General features: G+C 46.0%; 1 protein-coding gene across 3 annotated transcripts; it reads right to left on the bottom strand.

Annotated features, from left to right (window-relative positions):
• Nucleotides 1-10,419: 10,419 nt before the first annotated feature.
• On the bottom strand, nucleotides 10,420-18,573 carry LOC128409263 (zinc finger protein RFP-like). Of its 3 annotated transcripts, none has more exons than XM_053379598.1 (7): nucleotides 18,107-18,573; nucleotides 17,233-17,328; nucleotides 16,032-16,262; nucleotides 14,849-14,871; nucleotides 13,978-14,096; nucleotides 13,341-13,373; nucleotides 10,420-11,211 (listed from the first exon to the last, which is right to left on the bottom strand). In XM_053379598.1, the coding sequence occupies exons 1-7, from the start codon at nucleotides 18,494-18,496 to the stop codon at nucleotides 10,694-10,696; spliced, it is 1,410 nt and encodes a 469-aa protein (XP_053235573.1). In that variant the 5' UTR covers nucleotides 18,497-18,573; the 3' UTR covers nucleotides 10,420-10,693. The 3 variants fall into 3 exon arrangements, with proteins under 3 accessions (XP_053235573.1, XP_053235571.1, XP_053235572.1); XM_053379596.1 differs by having other exon boundaries at nucleotides 18,071-18,569; XM_053379597.1 differs by lacking the exon at nucleotides 13,341-13,373 and having other exon boundaries at nucleotides 18,071-18,568.
• Between the last annotated feature and the right edge of the window lie 1,140 nt (nucleotides 18,574-19,713).

Raw genomic sequence — 19,713 nt, 5'->3', positions numbered from 1 at the left:
CAGTGTCAGCTGATCTTCAAAGTTTGCACCCCCAATCCTGATGAACTTGTTTCTTGTTTCTTAAGGTCTTCTGCATATTTTCAGAGGATGTGGCCTTTGCTGTGGTGAAACCTGGGCAACAAAACATCCCCTCCTCTGGTCATTAGCCACTCACACCCTTTCCTGGTAGTTGTTTTTTTAAACATTTTTAAACTGATTTTTTAAGAAATACTAGAACCATTAAACACTTATCCAGCAATACATCTAATGGTGTTGGTTCTGTCCATTGACTTTAGACATAAACTTACACATTCAATGCTCAAACATACTATTTAATGTAATCTCTCTGCTGAGACTATTGGGCGGTTGGCATAACAAGGTTTTGATTTTGGTCAACAACAAAGTTAAAGAAAGTGTTTCTTCAACTTTAATTTCTTGGAAAGTGTTACTTTCTGTTTGGAATTTAATTGCCCTCCTATATCTGGTGAGACGTTTAGACATTGCTATATCCCAGATATTATTTTCAGTCTAGTTCTTCCACTGCTGAGCTATTGCTAATTGTGCTACAGTCTGTAAGAAGTCTACTAGTTCTCTGTGGTGCAAGGCAGAACCCAAGTCTACGTCTAAAGATAATATAGGGACAGAGTAGAGCTTTTTTTGCAACATCCCCCTCCCCCAAATTAAGTTTTGGGGCTTTTTAAAGCTCTGTTTTCTATTTTAAAAAACCAGCACAACCTACTTTTCATATACCCTGGTTTTCCTGGACATTTTGCCGATTCAGCAAAAATCCCCCGGACACTGTTTTTGCAGTCCGATTCCTGGATATCTCTGGGATAACCTGGACGTATGACAGGCCTAGATAATAGGGCTAAGACAGGATTTGGAGAGAGGGGTTGGCTTGTAACTGCAGATATAATGGAGAATATTGCAAAAGTTTTTAACATGTAGGCATTCCCAGCAAACAGGAATAAATGAAACAAGTTTTCCACAACTCTTCCAACATAAATGGGAAAGGAAGGGATTGATTTTTGCCAACCTGACTAGTGTCTGGTGCCCGCAGAACATGACCTTGAAGGAGACATCTTGTAAGTGAGCAGAGGTGCTTTTAAGGGGCAGGGAGTGGTCCGGATTCCCTCCCATTTGTGTGGGTGGCCAAATTCTGATTCCCATGCAGTTTGAAGGCTTGTAGCATCCTTGCTTCATGGTCTAGTCTCTTCTTCTTCATCATCTTCATCTCTGGCAATCACTCGTAACTGAGTAATGAGCACAGTCTTAACAGTGGGTCCATAAGTGACTGTGGAGGCCAATTCTGGATCCATATGTCCTTCCACAGTGGGAACATAGGTTTCTGGCTGGGAGTTGATCACAGTGAGGGTGTGTCAAATGTGCCTTCCTCTTTTTTTTTTTTTTTAGATATTTATTAAAGTTTTTAAGGTATAACAAAAAAAAAATAAAAATAAAAAGAAACATACAAAATAAAAAGTTAAAAACACATTAATTTTCATAACATATCTTCCTTACGCTTATTTCCCCAGACCTCCTCATACCTCCCTTTTTTGTATTCCAGTTCAGCAAATCCTTACCATTAAACTTTTACCCATTTGGAAACCTTTTTTTCATATCTCTTAAAGCATTACAGCTGGAAACCACTTATTTTCTATCCAGCATCCTTCTAACATTCATTAATTTTACAATATTTCTGTAAATAGTCTTTAAATTTCTTCCAATCTTCTTTCACCGACTCTTCTCCCTGGTCTCGGATTCTGCCAGTCATTTCCGCCAATTCCATGTAGTCAATCACCTTCATCTGCCATTCTTCCAGAGTGGGTAAATCTTGTGTCTTCCAATATTTTGCAATGAGTATTCTTGCTGCTGTTGTAGCATACATGAAAAAAGTTCTATCCTTCTTTGGCACCAATTGGCCGACTATGCCCAGAAGAAAGGCCTCTGGTTTCTTCAGAAAGGTATATTTAAATACCTTTTTCAATTCATTATATATCATTTCCCAGAAAGCCTTAATCCTAGGGCACGTCCACCAAAGGTGAAAGAATGTACCTTCAGTTTCCTTGCATTTCCAACATTTATTGTCCGGCAAATGATAGATTTTTGCAAGCTTGACTGGGGTCATGTACCACCTGTATATCATTTTCATAATATTCTCTCTTAAGGCATTACATGCCGTAAACTTCATACCTGTGGTCCATAACTGTTCCCACTCAGCAAACATAATATTATGTCCAACATCTTGTGCCCATTTAATCATAACAGATTTCACCGTTTCATCCTGAGTATTCCATTTCAACAGCAAGTTGTACATTCTTGACAGATTCTTAGTTTTAGGTTCTAACAGTTCTGTTTCTAATTTTGACTTTTCCACCTGGAAGCCAATTTTCTTATCCAAATTATATACCTCCATTATCTGATAGTAATGAAGCCAATCTCTCACTTTGTTTTTTAATTTTTCGAAACTCTGCAATTTCAATTTGTCTCCTTCTTGTTCCAAAATTTCCCAATATGTCGGCCATTTGGCCTCCATATTGAGCCTTTTCAGAGCTTTTGCTTCCATTGGTGACAGCCACCTTGGGGTTTTATTTTCCAACAAGTCTTTATATCTTATCCAAACATTAAACAATGCTTTCCTGACAATATGGTTTTTAAATGCTTTATGTGCTTTGACCTTATCATACCATAAATATGCATGCCATCCAAATACATTGTTAAAACCTTCTAAATCCAAAATGTCTGTGTTTTCAAGAAGTAGCCATTCTTTCAACCAGCAAAAAGCTGCTGATTCATAGTAAAGTTTAAGGTCTGGCAGGGCAAATCCACCCCTTTCCTTTGCATCTGTTAGTATCTTAAATTTTATTCTGGGCTTCTTGCCCTGCCAGACAAATCTAGAAATGTCTCTCTGCCACTTCTTAAAACAGTCCATCTTGTCCACAATTTGCAATGTCTGAAATAAAAACAACATTCTCGGCAATACATTCATTTTTATCACAGCAATGCGGCCCAACAGTGAAAGCTTCAAATTTGACCAGATTTCTAAATCTCTTTTCACTTCCGTCCAACATTTTTCATAATTATCTTTAAATAAGTTCCCATTTTTGGCTGTCATATTAATCCCCAAGTATTTCACTTTCTTCACCACGGTCAATCCTGTCTCGTTCTGAAACCTATCTCTTTCAATCGGTGTTAAATTTTTCTCTAGAACCTTGGTTTTTAACTTGTTCAATTTAAAACCTGCCACTTGACCAAATTCTTGAATTAATTCTAAAACCCTTTTGGTACTAGATTCTGGCTCCTGTAACGTCAATACTAAGTCATCTGCAAATGCTCTCAGTTTGTATTGTTTGGCTCCGACCTGTATACCTTTAACAACCGGTCCCTTCTAATCATGTTTAGCAGGACCTCCAGGACCGATATAAAAAGCAGTGGGGAGATTGGGCACCCCTGTCGTGTCCCTTTTTCTATCAAATGTGCCTTCCTCTTAGCGTGTTTCTCCCTTTCGTTCTGAGTTCGAGCGTCTTCAAAGCCCATGACACCTTTGATAAAAGCTGTTCTCCAATTGGAGCGCTCACAGGCCAGGGTTTCCCAGTTGTCAGTGTTTATACTATATTATTATACTACCTTTTTAAAGATTTGCCTTGAGAGAGTCTTTAAACCTCTTTCGTTGACCACCAGCGTTACGCTTTCCATTTTTAAGTTTGGAATAGAGTAGTTTGGAAACCCAGCCAGATGGGCGGGGTATAAACAATATATTATTATTATTATTATTATTATTATTATTATTATTATTGGTTTGGAAGATGATAATCAGGCATTCGAACAATGGCTTTAACTGTTTTAATTCCCAGCTGATATTAAACATGTGCTCAGGGCTCATGAATTTTAGGCGCCACTTGTTAAACGTGGTTTTCCCTGAGGTCTTTGGCCCAGTCGTTTTATAAAATATCAGTTGTACATCTGTAGAAATGCTTTCATTGTTTTGGGGTGTGTAGGAATGGCTTTGGGTTTAGAACTTGAATCTCATCTCACTTTTAATCTAGTACACTGCATCGATGGCTCTACATTGTGAAGCAGAACTTGTAAAAAAGAAGAAGAGAGAATCATAGAATTGTAAAGTTGGAAGGGACCACGAAGATCATCAAGGCAACGAGGTTGAAACCCATGACCCTGGGATTTAAGAATCTCATGCTCTGCCAACTGAGCTTTCCAAATAGCTTATATCTCTGAGCCCTTGCCCCCTTGGCTGATGAAAATATTCGGGGGGTCAAGTTCAACCGGGGGGTCCGGCACACTTCTCTGCGCAGCTCTGGTCTTCCCCCCTGGAACCTTTGACTCCAGCAGAGCGTAAAACACAGTGGAAGTAGAAGCAGGAACATTCTGTCGTGTGGTGGCAATAACTCAGGCTGACACGCAGCTCTCCTTATCTTAAAGTCTTTATTCCTTAGCAAATCAACACATCGTAAATCTTCCCGGTGAGACGCAACTCATGTTGCTCCTTTCTCCATGGAGCTTAACACGCAGACTGAAAGCACACGGAGAAATCCACGCCCCTTCCGTGTTCTCTGCCCGCCCTCAGAATGTGAGGCGTCATCACTCAGAACTCTTCACCCTGTAAGTTCTGAGCCCCCTCAACACTCTCTCTCGAATCACGTTCTGAGGGGGCTTCTGAGTGTTCAACACCTTCCCCATTGCCTTCCGCCCCTTCCTGGCATCGTTGTTAGGCACCTGTTGAACCTCACAAACCTCAGGTTCGCACTGTGCGAAACCAACCCACGCATTTGTGACCTGAAACCTCTCAGGTGGAATTCCCTTTGTAGCCCTTGAAGACCGCCTGGGCACAAACTGGGGTGCTCCTCCTGACCCACTGGGGCCAGCATGTGCGTCTTCCTCATCAGAAGACTCCCCCTCTGACTTGACACGTCTGTGAGCTTTCTCCATTATGCGCACAGGAGATGAGGGCTCACTCTTGGACACTCCCTTAACAACCTGTGGAGACGCCCTACTCTGTTCAGGGACCTGGTCTCCACCAGCAGGTTCAGGCTCTGGCTCTCTTTCCTCCTCAGCGTCAGACAGACAATCTGAGTGAACGTCAGAGCGCACTTTGCGCCTTGCCCAGCCATCCTGCTCAAAGAACTCAGCCTGTTTACTGACCAGAAGCTTGGTCTGATCACCTTCTGGGTATGCGAATCTCCACCCCTTGGTCGCGGGTTCATACCCACAGAAGATCATTTCCTGGTACTTTGGACCACCTTCTTGCTGCAACCACTTTGGTACAGGCACCATGGCCCTGCAACCAAAAGTGCGAAAGAAATGCACAAGCGGCTTCTGTCAATGAAGCAGGAAATACGGGGTGTCACCTACCACTGAATTGTAGCACCTGTTCATCGTAAAATTGGCCGTTTTTACCGCCTCCCCCCAAAAACTGTGAGGCAAACCAGAGTCATCCAGTAGAATTTCGGATGCTCGAACCAGGGCTCTACTCCTCAGCTCTGCCACGCCACTCTCCTGAGGAGAAGTCACCTTGTGACGTATCCCCCTCTGGCGAAAGAAACCCTTTAGAGCAGACCCAGTGACCTCTGAACCACGGTCAAACTGGAAACCTTGCACCTTGGTGGAGAACCTCTGTTCCACCTCTGCAACCCAATCTTTGATCAGTTGCGCTGCTTCCTCCTTAGCTTTCAGCGTGAACGCCCATGAGTTCTGCGTAAAATCATCTGTCAGCACCATCAGCCACTTGGCCTTGCCCAGACTTGGCTGTGGCATACCTAAAAGGTCTGCATGCACAAGCTCAAAAGGCTTTGTGGTGACCCTCTCCACTCTGGGATCATTAAACCCCTTGTTTCTGGCTTTCCTGCAAGCCTTGCACTTCAAAGGTTTACCACATTCTTTTACCTTGCAACCTTTGGTGCACTCTGATAACATCTGGACGTCCTCACAGGACCCATGTGACATCCTCTTGTGCCACACGCAAGCACACGACACATGAGTTTGGTCAGTGGCTTTCCCCTCACCCTCGAGAGGTGATTCCAGAACAAAGAGGTTGTTCTGATTTCTTTCAACACGTACCAGTTGCTCTCCACCTCTGGAAATTGTACAAACATTTTTTTCAAAACTCACAGAATATCCCTCCTGTAAAAGAGAAGGTACAGACAGCAAGCAATGCTTTATCTCAGGGAGAACATAAACCTTCAATTCAGCCTGTAAAAAAGAAACAAACAAGTTAGAAATATGGGTTACACGGCCCTGTGCACCTGTAGCAAATCTAACAGTTTTCTCAGTTGAAACAGCTTTGCAGTTCCACATTTGTCCATCAGGTGGCGCTGTTACCAAATGGGCATTCGCAGCTGAGTCAACAACCCAACGTAGGACCCTCCCCCCTCTGGAGTTGTCCTTCTTTGTTGCTTTAGCAACCGATTTCCTGCTCCTCCCGACCTTGGAGCTTTCGCTGCAGGTGGTGTTGTCCAAAACCGCCATCGAAGCAGACAGTTGAAAAACGCTGTCCTCCCCTTCCGGCCGACCCTGGGATTTTCCACGCTGGCCTCTTCTCCCGGGCTGGTTCCCATGGGAAACGACCTTGGGCGCATCCTGCCTTGGCTCTCTCGCTCTCTGTGGGCAGTTGCGTCGCAGGTGTTCAGCCGAGGCACAAACAAAACATCGCCTAGTGCCTTTGGTCTTCTCTGCCCTCCCAACCTCTCCAGCAGCAATCCTCCTCGAGGCTTTTCTGCCGTTGGGAAAATGGCTTTTGGCTTCTGCTGTGGTTTCTCTGCAAACCCCTCTCAGCTCCTGCCAAACAGCCTGGGCACTCTCAAGACCCTTGGACTGGCCTTTCTGGCCTGCACCCCCAAACTTGGGTGCACAGCCTCCAGAGGAACAGCTAGCCACTGCTTTCCTCTTCCCAGCTTCCAGCAGCTTTCCAGCATGCAGCTCATACGTAGGGGCATTCCGGCAGCCCTCCAACACAGTCCCAGCCCCCTCTGGGCCTTCTGGGCATTCCTCAGCCCCTCTTGGACCTCCAGCCCCCTCTGGGCTTCTTGGTGCTTCCTCAGAGCAATTCTCAGCCCCCTCTCTGGGCCTGGCTCCCACTGCTTTCTTCAGTGCCTGCCTTCTCCCGGCCCAGGGCTTGCTCCCGTCCACCTTATCAAAAGGGATTGACGACTCCTGGCTGTCTGCCATCTCTCCCCGGGGGCCCAGCTTACTCACGATACAGTAGCACCTCCCGGTCCGGCAGATCCTTCCCAGCGAGCTCCCCCCGGCTGGCTCCAGCTACTCCTCAGCTGGCCTTTGGCTGCTGGCCTCTCTGCCTGCAGTTTCTCTTTCCCAGCGTCTCATCAGCTGGCCTCCTCACACGCACGAACGTTGCTTATCTTTATTGCTGATCCCCATAACCTATTCGGGGGGTCAAGTTCAACCGGGGGGTCCGGCACACTTCTCTGCGCAGCTCTGGTCTTCCCCCCTGGAACCTTTGACTCCAGCAGAGCGTAAAACACAGTGGAAGTAGAAGCAGGAACATTCTGTCGTGTGGTGGCAATAACTCAGGCTGACACGCAGCTCTCCTTATCTTAAAGTCTTTATTCCTTAGCAAATCAACACATCGTAAATCTTCCCGGTGAGACGCAACTCATGTTGCTCCTTTCTCCATGGAGCTTAACACGCAGACTGAAAGCACACGGAGAAATCCACGCCCCTTCCGTGTTCTCTGCCCGCCCTCAGAATGTGAGGCGTCATCACTCAGAACTCTTCACCCTGTAAGTTCTGAGCCCCCTCAACAGAAAAACAGGGACACCTGGCTGGGCCCGAGGGGGTGGCTTATCCTCCAACATTTCTCTGATGAAAATAGTGGTGTCCGATTCTTCTTCTTCTTCTTCATACCCTACCCATCTGACTGTGATGTCCCAGCCACTTTGAGCAGCTTCTAACATATATAAAACATAATAAAACATTAAGCATCAAAAAAACTTCCCTATACAGAGCTGCCTTCAGATGTCTTCTAAAGGTTGTATAGTTACTTATCACCTTGGCTCCGGGGTCACATAACTCCGTACCCTCCAACATTCCTCTGACAAAAAGAGGGACGTCCCAGGGGAAAGCGGAACATTCTGGGATCAAATCCAAAACTGGGACGGCTTAAGTAAATCCAGGTCTGTCCCTGGAAAATATGGACACTTGGAGGGTCCCCAAGACATCACTGTTGCTTCTTGGGCAAGAGGGCCCCTTCAGATGGCAATAGAGCAATAACACAATAGAGCCATGCAAATGCCCCGATGGTGGGAAGAAGAAGAAGAGTCTCAAAGCGGCTAACATTCTCCTTTCCCTTCCTCCCCCACAACAAACACTCTGTGAGGTGAGTGGGGCTGAGAGACGTCAAAGAAGTGTGACTGGCCCAGGGTCACCCAGCAGCTGCATGTGGAGGAGCGGAGACGCGAACCCGGTTCCCCAGATTACGAGACTACCGCTCTTAACCACTACACCACACTGGGAGAATCTCCGACCATCCATGCAACTTCAGAGAACACCAGAAAATGAGGCCTTTGTGATTTCAGCAGATAAAACGAAGAAAAGAATGCAAACTGCTTGCTCCACTAGGCTAGAGAAGCAGCTCCCAGTTGCTTATCATTTTAAGAAATGAAACTTGGAGTGCAACTTGGAGGATAAAGCTCCCCACTTATTCTTATTCTTGCTGTGAATCAGCCCTTTACCCCATGGTTACAACCATTAACCATGAAGGAAATCAGCCCCGAGTGCTCACTGGAAGGACAGATCGTGAAGCTGAGGCTCCAATACTTTGGCCACCTCATGAGAAGAGAAGACTCTCTGGAAAAGACCCTGATGTTGGCAAAGATGGAGGGGACAAGGAGAAGGGGACGACAGAGGGAGAGATGGTTGGACAGTGTTCTCGAAGCTACCAGCATGAGTTTGACCAAACTGCGGGAGGCAGTGGAAGACAGGAGTGCCTGGCGTGCTCTGGTCCATGGGGTCACGAAGAGTCGGAAATGACTAAATGAATAAACAACAACAATATGCGCAAGCAGGTAAATGCATAACTTTTCAACCGGCCCTCCTTGACAGCAGAGAGGGGGGAGACAACCAGGTGCCTAGAAACTCGGGCTTGGGGAGAGCTGGGTTCAAGTCCCTTTCTAGCTTTAGGGATTCAGAGTCCCCTAGACCAGTTGCTGTTCCTGATACCAGTCATCCTCACAGAGCTGTTTTGGGGATAAAAAGTGGGGTGAGGGGGGAATAAGCCATTTCACTAGCACTGGGAACCCATGTTGCTAGCACCTGCTCACAACACCTTGCCACAATTTAAGCTGCGTTTCCAATTTAAGCTGCAGTTTTTATCTCTTCTCCACCCATTACTACGGTTTGAAATCTTGCTGGTTGCAGCAATGCTTGTTTTAGTATGAATGTGCTTCTAAGCCACTTTCTTTGAACATAAGCATGTGTTTGTGGTGAAATAAGAATGCAGTTTCACAGATCAATGAAAAACAAGCTAATAGGTGACATAAAAGGAAAGGGGAATGGGGAGGGAGGAGGAAAGGAACAAGCTCAGGTACTAGTTCTTAAAGTTGTAATGACCAGTTGGGGTAGAAACAGTGATAGAGTGACTGTTACTAGGGGACAATTGCGGAAGAGCCCAAGGCAGCTCTGAGCCATAGCAATGGAATAACCCTTATTGGGTTCTCTCTCTTTCTCTCTGCTCTGCAACCTCATGCAATATTGGCATTTGCTCAGTTCTATGTATGTCTATTTCCAGCATGGCCTAATTTAAAAAGGGTTCAAATTAAGCCCTGATGAGGAACACAGGGACGATGTCCTGCGAAATGTATGGGGCAGCACAGCCCATGGAGGCCCTTCCGGAAGCTGCCAGACTGCAGCTCCCACCCTCTCTGTCGCCTGGCCATGCTGATAGGTCAGAGGGGAGTTGGAGTCCAGCATTATCCAGAGGACACCCCATTTGATGCCCCCAATATACAGAATCCAGCCTGTAAATAAGGAACGTTAATGCATCCACTCAAAATACATTTAACTAAGCAGAAGCCCCACTCAATGCAATAAGGTTTACTTCTGACAAGGTGTGGGGATGGCGAGGCTGTATTTGCAGAGGGCATTTGAAGATGATGCCCTGTTCAATTTTTTTCTCTTTTTCTTCCCGTCTTAGGTCTCCAGAGCAAGGAGCTATCCTGCATGACGTGGGTGAAGGGGTTCATTTTATACTCCTCTGTTAATCCAATGATGCATGCATTTTCACAGCTGCATAAGGTCTTGTGGGGAGAGGAAGGTTTCCTAGAATTACAGAGTTGTGAGGGACCCTGAGGGTCATCTAGTCCCACCCCTGCAGTGCAGGAAACCTTTGCCCAACGTGGGGCTCAAACCCACAACCCTGGGATTAAGAGTCTCATCCTCTGCCAAATCAGACATCTCAAAAGGAAAACAAGATTGAAGGTGAGGAAATTTATTAGGACTCCTAAAAGTGTGACTGTCTCTCTAAGAAGTAAGCTGCAGAGGGAATTCTGGGAAAAGGAAGGAAAATGCAAAGCAAGAGCAACCCATTTTTGTTTGGTTATTTCTGCTGATTTTGACTGGAATGAATCCTCTCAAAGGGCCCTTGGAAAACTGCCCAATGTGCTCTTGGCGGGTAAATGGTTTTTATGTCAGTCACTCTGGTCTGGAGAGAAACTCCTGCTGGGCCTGAGAGGCAGATTTAGTCTCCTCAGGAGATACTGAGGGGGGTTTTATTTCCCGACAGACGAAAGAAAGGGAGGAGGGTCTCTCCAGAGAACGAGGCTCCTGAGAACGTGTAGAGTTCGGCTCCTGAGTCTGCGTCAGACAAAGACACACGTCCCCCTTCATAGTCCAGAGTCACCCGGATCCTCCTGGGCTCCTCACTCAGGGACAGAAGAGAGGGATAAGGGGAGGTGAAGGCACAGTACTTCTCTCCCCTCTTCCCCACAGCCCAGATCCCTTCCTCAGGCCTTAAGGAGAAGCTGCCCTTTCTCCTCACAGACTTCCTGGCGACCCCCAAAGCCCACCATTCCCCACTTTCCACAGTGACTTCCCAGAAATGTCTGCCTGCTGTGAATCCCTCACGTCCCAACACACAAATCCAGTCACTGAATCTCTCAGGATTATCAGGCAGGGCTTGAGGTTTGTCTCCCCTTCTCACACTTTTCTGATCCTCAGACAGGATGAGTTTGGGATGGGCTGTGTCTGGATCCAGAGTGACATTTGCTGTTGGGGAGAAGATGAGGGAAAGAGAAGAATATGCAGAGTCAGCTGAGTGACAGAAATGGACATCCTGATAATAATAATAAAAAAAACCCCCCAAAACCCCAGATTCCCTTTCAGATCAAGGGGATTTCTTTGCATCGCATGCTAGACTGAGACTCCTCCTTGCAGACTCTCATCAGAATAAATATCTTCCTTGATGGTTTTTAAATCAGTTCCCGTCACTTTCTTATATCCGATGTGTATTGTGCCTGCCCTCCTCTCAACCCAGGCATTTTCTAAGGGGAAAAACCACCCAGGAAACCTTTTACTCATCTCTTCTGTGTTATCCAAGGGGAAAGAGAGGAGACTTGGAGGAGGCAGCAGAGAAGAAAAGCTGCTTTCCTCTGATAATATCTGTGGGAATTGGCCTTTGGGGACCTCTGGGTTGGGCTGGGAGATGAGGACCCCCCTGTTCTAATAATAGTAATAATAATAAATTATAAATCGCATTAAGTGGGGAGCCTGTTTATTCCTGCTCTCCATCTCTCTCACCCACTTGGTCTTTCCTTCCTCTCTACCATTTTGGAAGTTTAGGCCTTGCCGCCAGGGAAGAAGAGGCAGGTGGCAGGGCAATTTTACAAAGGACTGCTTATTCCATGCTTCTCTTTTGGATTTAATATATACCATAAGACTAGTTCCCTGGGAAAAGGAGGAATAACTCAAAAAGTTACCAGTCAGGGGCTTAGACATTCATGGCAGGCAAGTGTAGAGTTGCTGTATTTCGAAGAGCAAAAAGAGGACACATTTGCCAACTTCTACTCTTAACCATGGATCGCTATGACGACACTCATTTTAAATACCCCTACTCTATGTAGGCTTTCAAAGCTGTGATATACTGCTACTAGCAATGTTCTTAACTTTCAACAACCAAAGAATAATAATAATAATACATATTACTCCCTCACTTGCCACATGAAAGTATTTGGGCTCATGTTCCCATCTTTGTGAACGCAAGTGTGCACAGAACAATTTATTAAACTGTTAAATATGTACATATGGACTCTCCTTAAGGGCAGGGGGGCGTTAACTCTTCCCCTCCCAGGCTCCTTCTCCAAGATCTTGTAGCTGAGCCAGTGTCCTTTTAGTTCAGCCACAAGAGAAGGGTTTTATACAGGATGTGGCTAGCTTAAGATGCTGCTCTGTTGCGATTCTCTGCTCTAGGCTAGCTTAGATGGGTGCCTTAGATCTGAGTCTAATGCACTAATCCTTCTGGGCAGTTTCTCTCCCCCCCCCCCTTCTGCACCTTCAAGTCCACCCTCTCTGCCTTTGTGGTACAAACAGCAGGGGGAGATTCAAGCTGTACAGAAGAGACTCTTGACCCCCATGAAACTCTAGTCCCCCCCTCCTGTGAATTGGGGTCTCCATGTGAAATCTCTGGAGATATCTGAATGACTGAACATCTGAGGAAGCAAAACGAAAGGCTTAACAGGCTACAATGCAATAGCTAAAAACAAAAAATAAATCTTTTTTACAAAACATCACCATATCATAGCATCTGTTGTTTCCTTATTTCAAGCAAAAGATTAAATCATGCAAAGACGACAACTGTAGGCCTAAGTAGTGATGTTAAATATTCTTCAAAAGATTATTCTTGGGAATGTAATATCACTAGGCCTAAGGAATTAAAATAACTAACGTGTTTAGCTGTAATTCCTGCATTGCAGGGGGTTGGACTAGATGATCCTTGGGATCCTTTCAAACTCTGCTATTCCATGATTTCATGGGAAAATCAGAAATGGTAAACCATACTAGAAAATGTCGGAATAAAATCATTCAAAATCCACAAATGAAACGGGGATCTGAACTTAAAATAAAGGGGGAAACCAGCATAATAGTCTATAGGCAGGAAAGGAACTGACGCCTGGTGTGCAGGTTCTTCGCAGGGACAAGCTCTGCCCCCAATCCAAGCCTTCAACCTCCCTCCCAGTTCATTCATGGGACAGACAAAGAACCCAAACACTACTAGAGGACTGTTTCCCAGAGTTAGGTCATTGATGGGGGTCCCAAAGTCTGCAGCACAAATGGTTCAACACCCATGAAATATCAGTCCCCATCCCTCCTGTGAAATTGTTCCTCCTCTGGAAATTTACCTTTCTGAATCCGTTTTCTGTATAACAGAGCATCTGAGGAAGCAGAAAGATATAAAGTGTAAGGGCAACACTCTTCCACCTGAGATAAATCTCCATACAAAACTAACCTTCCATAAATCCATAAATTCAAGTACAATTATTAAATATTAATTAAATCATACAAAAAATAATTAGAAAAAAGAAAATCATAGGAAGAATCTATGAAAATAACTAAAGATTTAAAACTCAACAATCATAGAGCAAGCTTACTTTGTCCCTGAAATTGGGCTCTACATTCTTGGACTGGGGGCTTCTTAATGCCCTTTGACTCCATTCAGAGCAGGAGAACCTCTAAAAGGACAAACTCAGATTGTGCAGACAGGGAACCAAAAGGAAAAGGAGGTTCTGTATAACTGTAAACAGATGCACATGGGAGGAAAAAATCCTGACTTTGCTCTACACTCTGGTTCAGGCTTTCTTTACAGGATCCAGCATCACAATATACATGGGCCATTCTGGGGGACAGGAAATGTAGGCTAGAGCACCAAGAAGGAAGGTATCCTGGGGTTACTCAATTCCATGCAGTAAGAGCCTGGCATGTTCAGTTCTGAAGAAACACAATTCCCAGTGTGAAATCCTGGCAGCCATTTTTCATTACCTTTCCATTGTTTCATTGTATTCTCCATAAGGCGATTTAGTTCACTGGATTCCAAGATCCTGTGCCTCAGCTCTGGAGGGAAAGCCAGTGGCTTCTCTGGACTCTCTCTTTCCTCATACCTGGTGAAAAGAAAAACAATGAATGGCCCCATTGTGGCACTGTCTCCCTAATTATTATCATGAACAAAATTGAAATTCATTTCGCAACAGGTAATTTTCAGGATTCAGCTTCATCTCTTGACACCCACCTCCAAGCCCTGGTCAGTGGCTTCCTAAGGATGCTAAACAGCACAAGGGACAAGATGTAACCCCAAGCGACACCACCGGAGGGCCCCCATGGCTTCCAAAAATGCTGCCCCCTAACAACTTTCTGGGAAGGTGCCAGGACTTAAGAACCAAACCCCTGAGGTGGAATGCCGGCAACCCCTCCCTCCCTGAGCTTCTCCAGAGGATGTGAGTGATGTCCAAAGCTGCCAAGAGTTGGGTGGCTGCTACTTGGACAAGATGCTACTTGGACACTGAAATCTGTTGGTACATCCTAAGCTCTTCCCAAGCATCTTTGGCACTTTCTCTTCTAGATGTTTGAAATTACCACAAAGTCCATGAACAGAAAGTGCAAGAGAAAGAAAAGAGCCCCCATCCCTGTGTGAAGTGATGTGGGGAGGGAGGGAGGAGGCAGTTGACCTTGAACCTTGGAGGGAGAATTGGGGGGCTACAAATTCAGAGGAGTTCAGCTCTACTTTTACCTGTGAGGTGCTGCAGGGAGTGAGTCCTACAGTCTCCCCCCTGCATCCCCTGGAGGGCCATGTCTGAGGTTCTTGCATCTCAGCTTCAAAGAGTGATGCTAATGGAAATGAGCCAGATCTACTTACCTCTGCAAGGTCCTTCTCACATCCTAGAGGGGAAAAGAGAAGGGAATTCACTGCACACCACAGGCCACACTAGGAAGACCCCTCAGACCTTGGCCCTCGGATGTCAGTCTGCCTGGCACATGCCAAGGTTTGGGGTAGGGATGGCGGAATTAGCCAGTTTGGGTTTCTCACAGCTTTTATTTTTCCAGTCTGAAATTATTAATTGTTCCGATATCAAGTTCTCCAAATTTCCACATCAGTTTGCCATTATTGTTTAAAATCCTTATGAAAACCCACCAGCATTTTAGGAAAATTTCACGTTTGTGGGTTCAAGAGACGATTCACACCATCTCTGGTCTTAGATTATAATTTAATAACTTTAATCCAGTTTGCATTGTGCAATTCAGATGTAAGTAAGCCTAAAGGATAATCCTACCAGGGCACTGTCTTCCATAGAAGTCCCCAAATTCTGTTTTCCATCTGGAAGTAAAAAAAGCACCTGCAGCATAAAATGCCTCCAAAGGGGTAAAAGAACAGCTCTGTGTTTCTTTGGGCTCCTCCACACTTCTGCTTTTCCTGTGCCCAGAAAACACAGATCCAAGTGGTTTTGCCTTTGCCCTGCCGCTTTCCCTCAGGAAAAACCTGTTCCTTGGTGCAACATCAAAGCAAACGTCAATCCAGAGAAAACCTGGCTGAGGTTTGCTCTAATTCTGCAGTAAACAGTGGGTTTTCCTGGAGGAAAGGGGTGGGACAAGCAGCAGTCTGGATGAGTCCCTCTGTCTTGCTCTTTGGTCACTGTGACTGAGCACCATTTTGGGCCGATCTGTATCCATGGGGAAGGAGATCAACCCACAAGTTGTGCAGGAAACGGGAAGAGAAGCTTGGTCAAGAGACTGGCTCATGTCGGAAGGAGGCCTGAACGCATCCTAGATGAAGCCCCACACAGCTGAAAGGCGTTCGGAGACAAAGCATAAGCAAAGAGCGGAAGATCAGCTCCCGTTCCATCAAGAACACAGATGAATCTCTAGTCTGCATTCAGGTGAGTTCAGCATCCCAGGTCTCTTGGATCTTCCTGTCCATTACAAACCTCACGAGAGGCTCCATCAACTCAGCCCCTGCACTCCTTGCATACATGAAAGGGGCACATAAAGGATTGGAGGCAGCCTTCTCCTGGAGCCTTGGGCTGTTCCTGCCACCATCTTACCTGCAGGAGTTCACTCGCTGGCTGCTGACTCTTCTCCTCCATCTCCTGGATGATCCTCTCAAGAGAGGAGAGTTTCCTGGAGAGTCTGGCCAGCTGCTCATCCCTTCTCCCTGCAATCTCCTTCTCCACCTCTTCCACGTGATTCAGCAGACGTTTTTCTTGTTCTTCCAGGAACTGGCGCAATTCTCTGAACTTCTCCATGGCCTTCAGCCTCTCCATTTCTGTTAATTTCTGCAAGAAAAGAGGAAGTCTGAGTGTGGAAGGTGCTCAGCCTTCAAATCACCAGGAAGAGAATTATGAGAATTCCACAGGGAGGACACTTCTGATTTTTCATAGACATGAAACCTCCAGTGGCTAAAGATGCAAACCTTTATTTTGAGGGGAGACCCTCTCCATTGCTGTTTCTGTTGACTTCTATTTTGCAGAGGGCTACAGCCTAAAGAAAGGAGCATTTTTTCTAGTCATGGCTATTCCCTGCATGTTTTGAGGCATGGCATAACCAGAGTTAACAGTTGTTCAGAGAACATCCAGGGACATAAAACTCCCCTCAGTTTCGGCTAGGGCCATTTAGGTGTAGGAAGGCAAGAGAAACAGAGCAGGCAGAGGAGGAGAAGGACAAAGTGCAGAGTTCATCCCCAGAGCTCCCTTGTTTTCTGTAAAGGTTCAAAATGGCCTGAGTTTCCTAAAGATGAAGGAGAGCACACATTTAGAAAGGCAACACTTTAGTAATATTTATGGTAAATCAGGATTTGAATTGACCTGCTTCCAGCCTCTCATCTCACAAGTTCTCAGGCTTCTCCTTGACTGCTATTTAGGTAAGAAACAACAATGGGAAACAAACTCAATTTACCTGCATTCAAAGGTGAACTTGCCTAATTTGCAACTGCTGAAAAAAATATAGAGAATGAAACAGAGCAATCTTTTGAAATTCACACCTCTGAATTTTTCAAGGTTGAACAAGCCAGGTAATGTTTACAAAAAATGTATTTATGAGGGTAAAGTACATTTCAAAATATTTATACAAGGAGGTAGCCACCCTAACATCTGGTTCATTTTCAGAATAATAATTTAATGAACAGACTGATATGGAAAAAGGAGAAATGGGGAGAAGTTGAAATGGGCAGATTTCCCCATCCCTCCTCAGTCCTGACTCGACTCTTCAAGTGCTTCTTCCCTCCCTAGTAATAAGAGTGGCACTTACAAGGAGGTCTTTGCTTTCCTTGTCCAGGGCTGCTTGATGGGCCAGAATTTCCTCTCTCTCTTTCCTCAGAATCTCCAGGTGGCGACAGATCTCTTCCTAAAGAGAAAAGGAAAAACTCAGGTCTGATTGAGACACACAGAGAGGAGGTGAATAGTGTGCTGGCTTCTTGCGCCCACTGGTCTTGCTATAATAGCAAAGTAGTTTTTTCGAGGAAATAAAAGTCCAGAGGTTTTCAACCTTTTTGGGTCCATAGCTCCCTGGACCAGCTCCCTTTTTTCTGTGCCAGCCCTGTGGGGCTCAGTGACCCAGTTAGGTCACCCCTTGCTTACAGTGGTGCCTCGCAAGACGAAATTAATCCGTTCCGCGAGTCTCTTCGTCTTGCGGTTTTTTCGTCTTGCGAAGCAACCCTATTAGCGGCTTAGCGGCTTTAAGAAAAAGGAAACAAACTCGCAAGACGTTTCGTCTTGCGAAGCAAGCCCACAGGGAAATTCGTCTTGCGGAAGGACTCAAAAAACGGAAAACCCTTTCGTCTAGCGAGTTTTTCGTCTTGCGAGGCATTCGTCTTGTGGGGCACCACTGTACAGACTTCTACCTAGTCTTTGCAGATGCTACTCAGGGATATCAAGGGAGATCCCTTTGTCCCCCTGGAAGAGAGAAAGACTGTGACTCCTTCTTCTGAGTCATCCCAGGAGCCCTCAGGCTTCCCCTTGGCTGCCTTTTACATAATAAACAACCACCAATTCATGCCATGCCTACTTTGGACCTGAGAAGTAAAAAGAAAACCTCCCAAGAAAAATCCACAGCTATTTCTCCCCCTCAAGATCCAGGGATCTCCTACCTTGTATTCCTCCAAAGCCTCCTTCAGAGGAATCACCTCGTGGTGTTTGTGCTCCTTGGATCTGTCACACACCAGACAGATGGGGGCTTCATCCTCCTTGCAAAAGAGTTTCAGGGGCTCCTGGTGCTTCTCGCAGACTCCTCCTTTCCCTCCTTCCTCCTTTCCCTCTTGAAGGCTGAGATTCTGGGCTATTTCTGCCACGTTAGCCAGTTGCCTGTTGGAGACGAGGCTCCTTCTCTGGACTCTTTCTCTGCACTGAGGGCAGGAAGCCTCTGCCTCCGATTCCCCCCAGAACAGGATCAGGCAGGATCGGCAGAAGTTGTGCCCACACTCTGGGATGATCACTGGATCCTTGAAGTAATCCAGGCAGATGGAGCAAGTGGCTTCATCACGGAGACGCTGGATGTGACCCCCTGCAGCAGCCATGGCTCCCTCGCACCAAAGATCCGAGTTAAGTTTCACTTTCTCAGTTTTCAGGCACGGGGAGTTTCCCTTCCTGGAAATGACTCAGTGATCACGTGCTCCTTATTTTTTTATTTTTTTTAAATGTCTCCAGGGCTTTGCAGTTGCTGAATGTTTTCACAAGCAGTAGCGAATGATTTTTGATTGTGTTATAAGAATTTTGAGTTGAATAAAGGTTTCTTTTCCTCTGTATTAATAAGGGAATAAATATTTGCTATCAATAAAGTCTCCCCACTTGTCTGCCCCCCTGCATTGCACCCCGTCATGCTCAAAACCACGGTATAGTCTGCGGTATTGCTTCCTTTTCCAGACACTGTGAGATATTATAATTGTGTTCACTACCTCTGTACTAATGTTACTTTCTTTAATGTTACTTTTATGTTGTCTCCCTACTAAATGTAACTTTGTATGATGACACACAAACGAGGCCAACATCATGTAGGGGATGGAGCAAGGGGAGGTGGCGCTCAGGCAGGTGGGGGTGTGTGTCTTTATTCCATCATGTGCCACCACCCCGTGGGAAACGCAGGGAAAGGAGAGCAGGCTGCCAGGTCTTTGAGTCCTACCAAATCTCTCAGAGAGGTCAATTCCACAGGCATGTGTTATTCTAGCTCTTAGTATCCCAGGAGAAAAATCAGATGCACCTGCTGCCGAAATGACCCTCCTTGGGGGAGCACTGGGGTACGAAGGGGGTGCGGGGGCGTGCCATTCCAGGTACCCTTTAGGGAAAGGGTAGCATCGTGGCTGCTCCCCTGGGATGCACGGGACCTGCGCCGCATGCTGCACGACCCCGGGACACAGGACACGCCCCAGCCTGGTCTCCGCTCTGGGGGCTGCAGCTTGTTGCTCCGCAACTGTGGGGTAGCACTGTATATTTGGGGTGGGGCTGAGGAGCAAAGGGAAGGTGCCATGCGAAATGTATGGGGCAGCAAAGCCCATGGGGCCCCTTCCGGAAGCTGCCGGACTGCAACTCCCATCCTCTCTGACCCCTGGCCATGCTGGATGAGTCAGAGGGGAGTTGGAGTCCAGTATTATCTAGAGGACACCCCATTTGATGCCCCTGATAGACAGAATCCGGCCTGTGAATAAGGAACATTAATGCATCAACCCTAAACACATTTAACTAGGCAGAAGCCCCACTCAATGCAATAAGGTTTACTTCTGACAACGGGTGGAGATGG

The sequence above is a fragment of the Podarcis raffonei genome, chromosome 2 (assembly GCF_027172205.1).
Source record: "Podarcis raffonei isolate rPodRaf1 chromosome 2, rPodRaf1.pri, whole genome shotgun sequence".
Taxonomy (NCBI): Eukaryota; Metazoa; Chordata; class Lepidosauria; order Squamata; family Lacertidae; genus Podarcis; species Podarcis raffonei.
The sequence above is the reverse complement of the archived record's forward strand: the minus strand, read 5'-3'. Positions and strand labels throughout refer to the sequence as shown.

Bases quoted from the DNA above. Each gene is read 5' to 3' on its own strand.
- LOC128409263 (XM_053379596.1), bottom strand. From the start codon at position 18,496: ATGGCTGCTGCAGGGGGTCACATCCAGCGTCTCCGTGATGAAGCCACT. The intron at 14,097-14,848 runs GTAAGTAGATCT...TCTTTTCACCAG, and splicing joins GTGAGAAGGACCTTGCAGAG to GTATGAGGAAAGAGAGAGTC. The intron at 13,374-13,977 runs GTAATGAAAAAT...CTGCTTCCTCAG, and splicing joins TACAATGAAACAATGGAAAG to ATGCTCTGTTATACAGAAAA.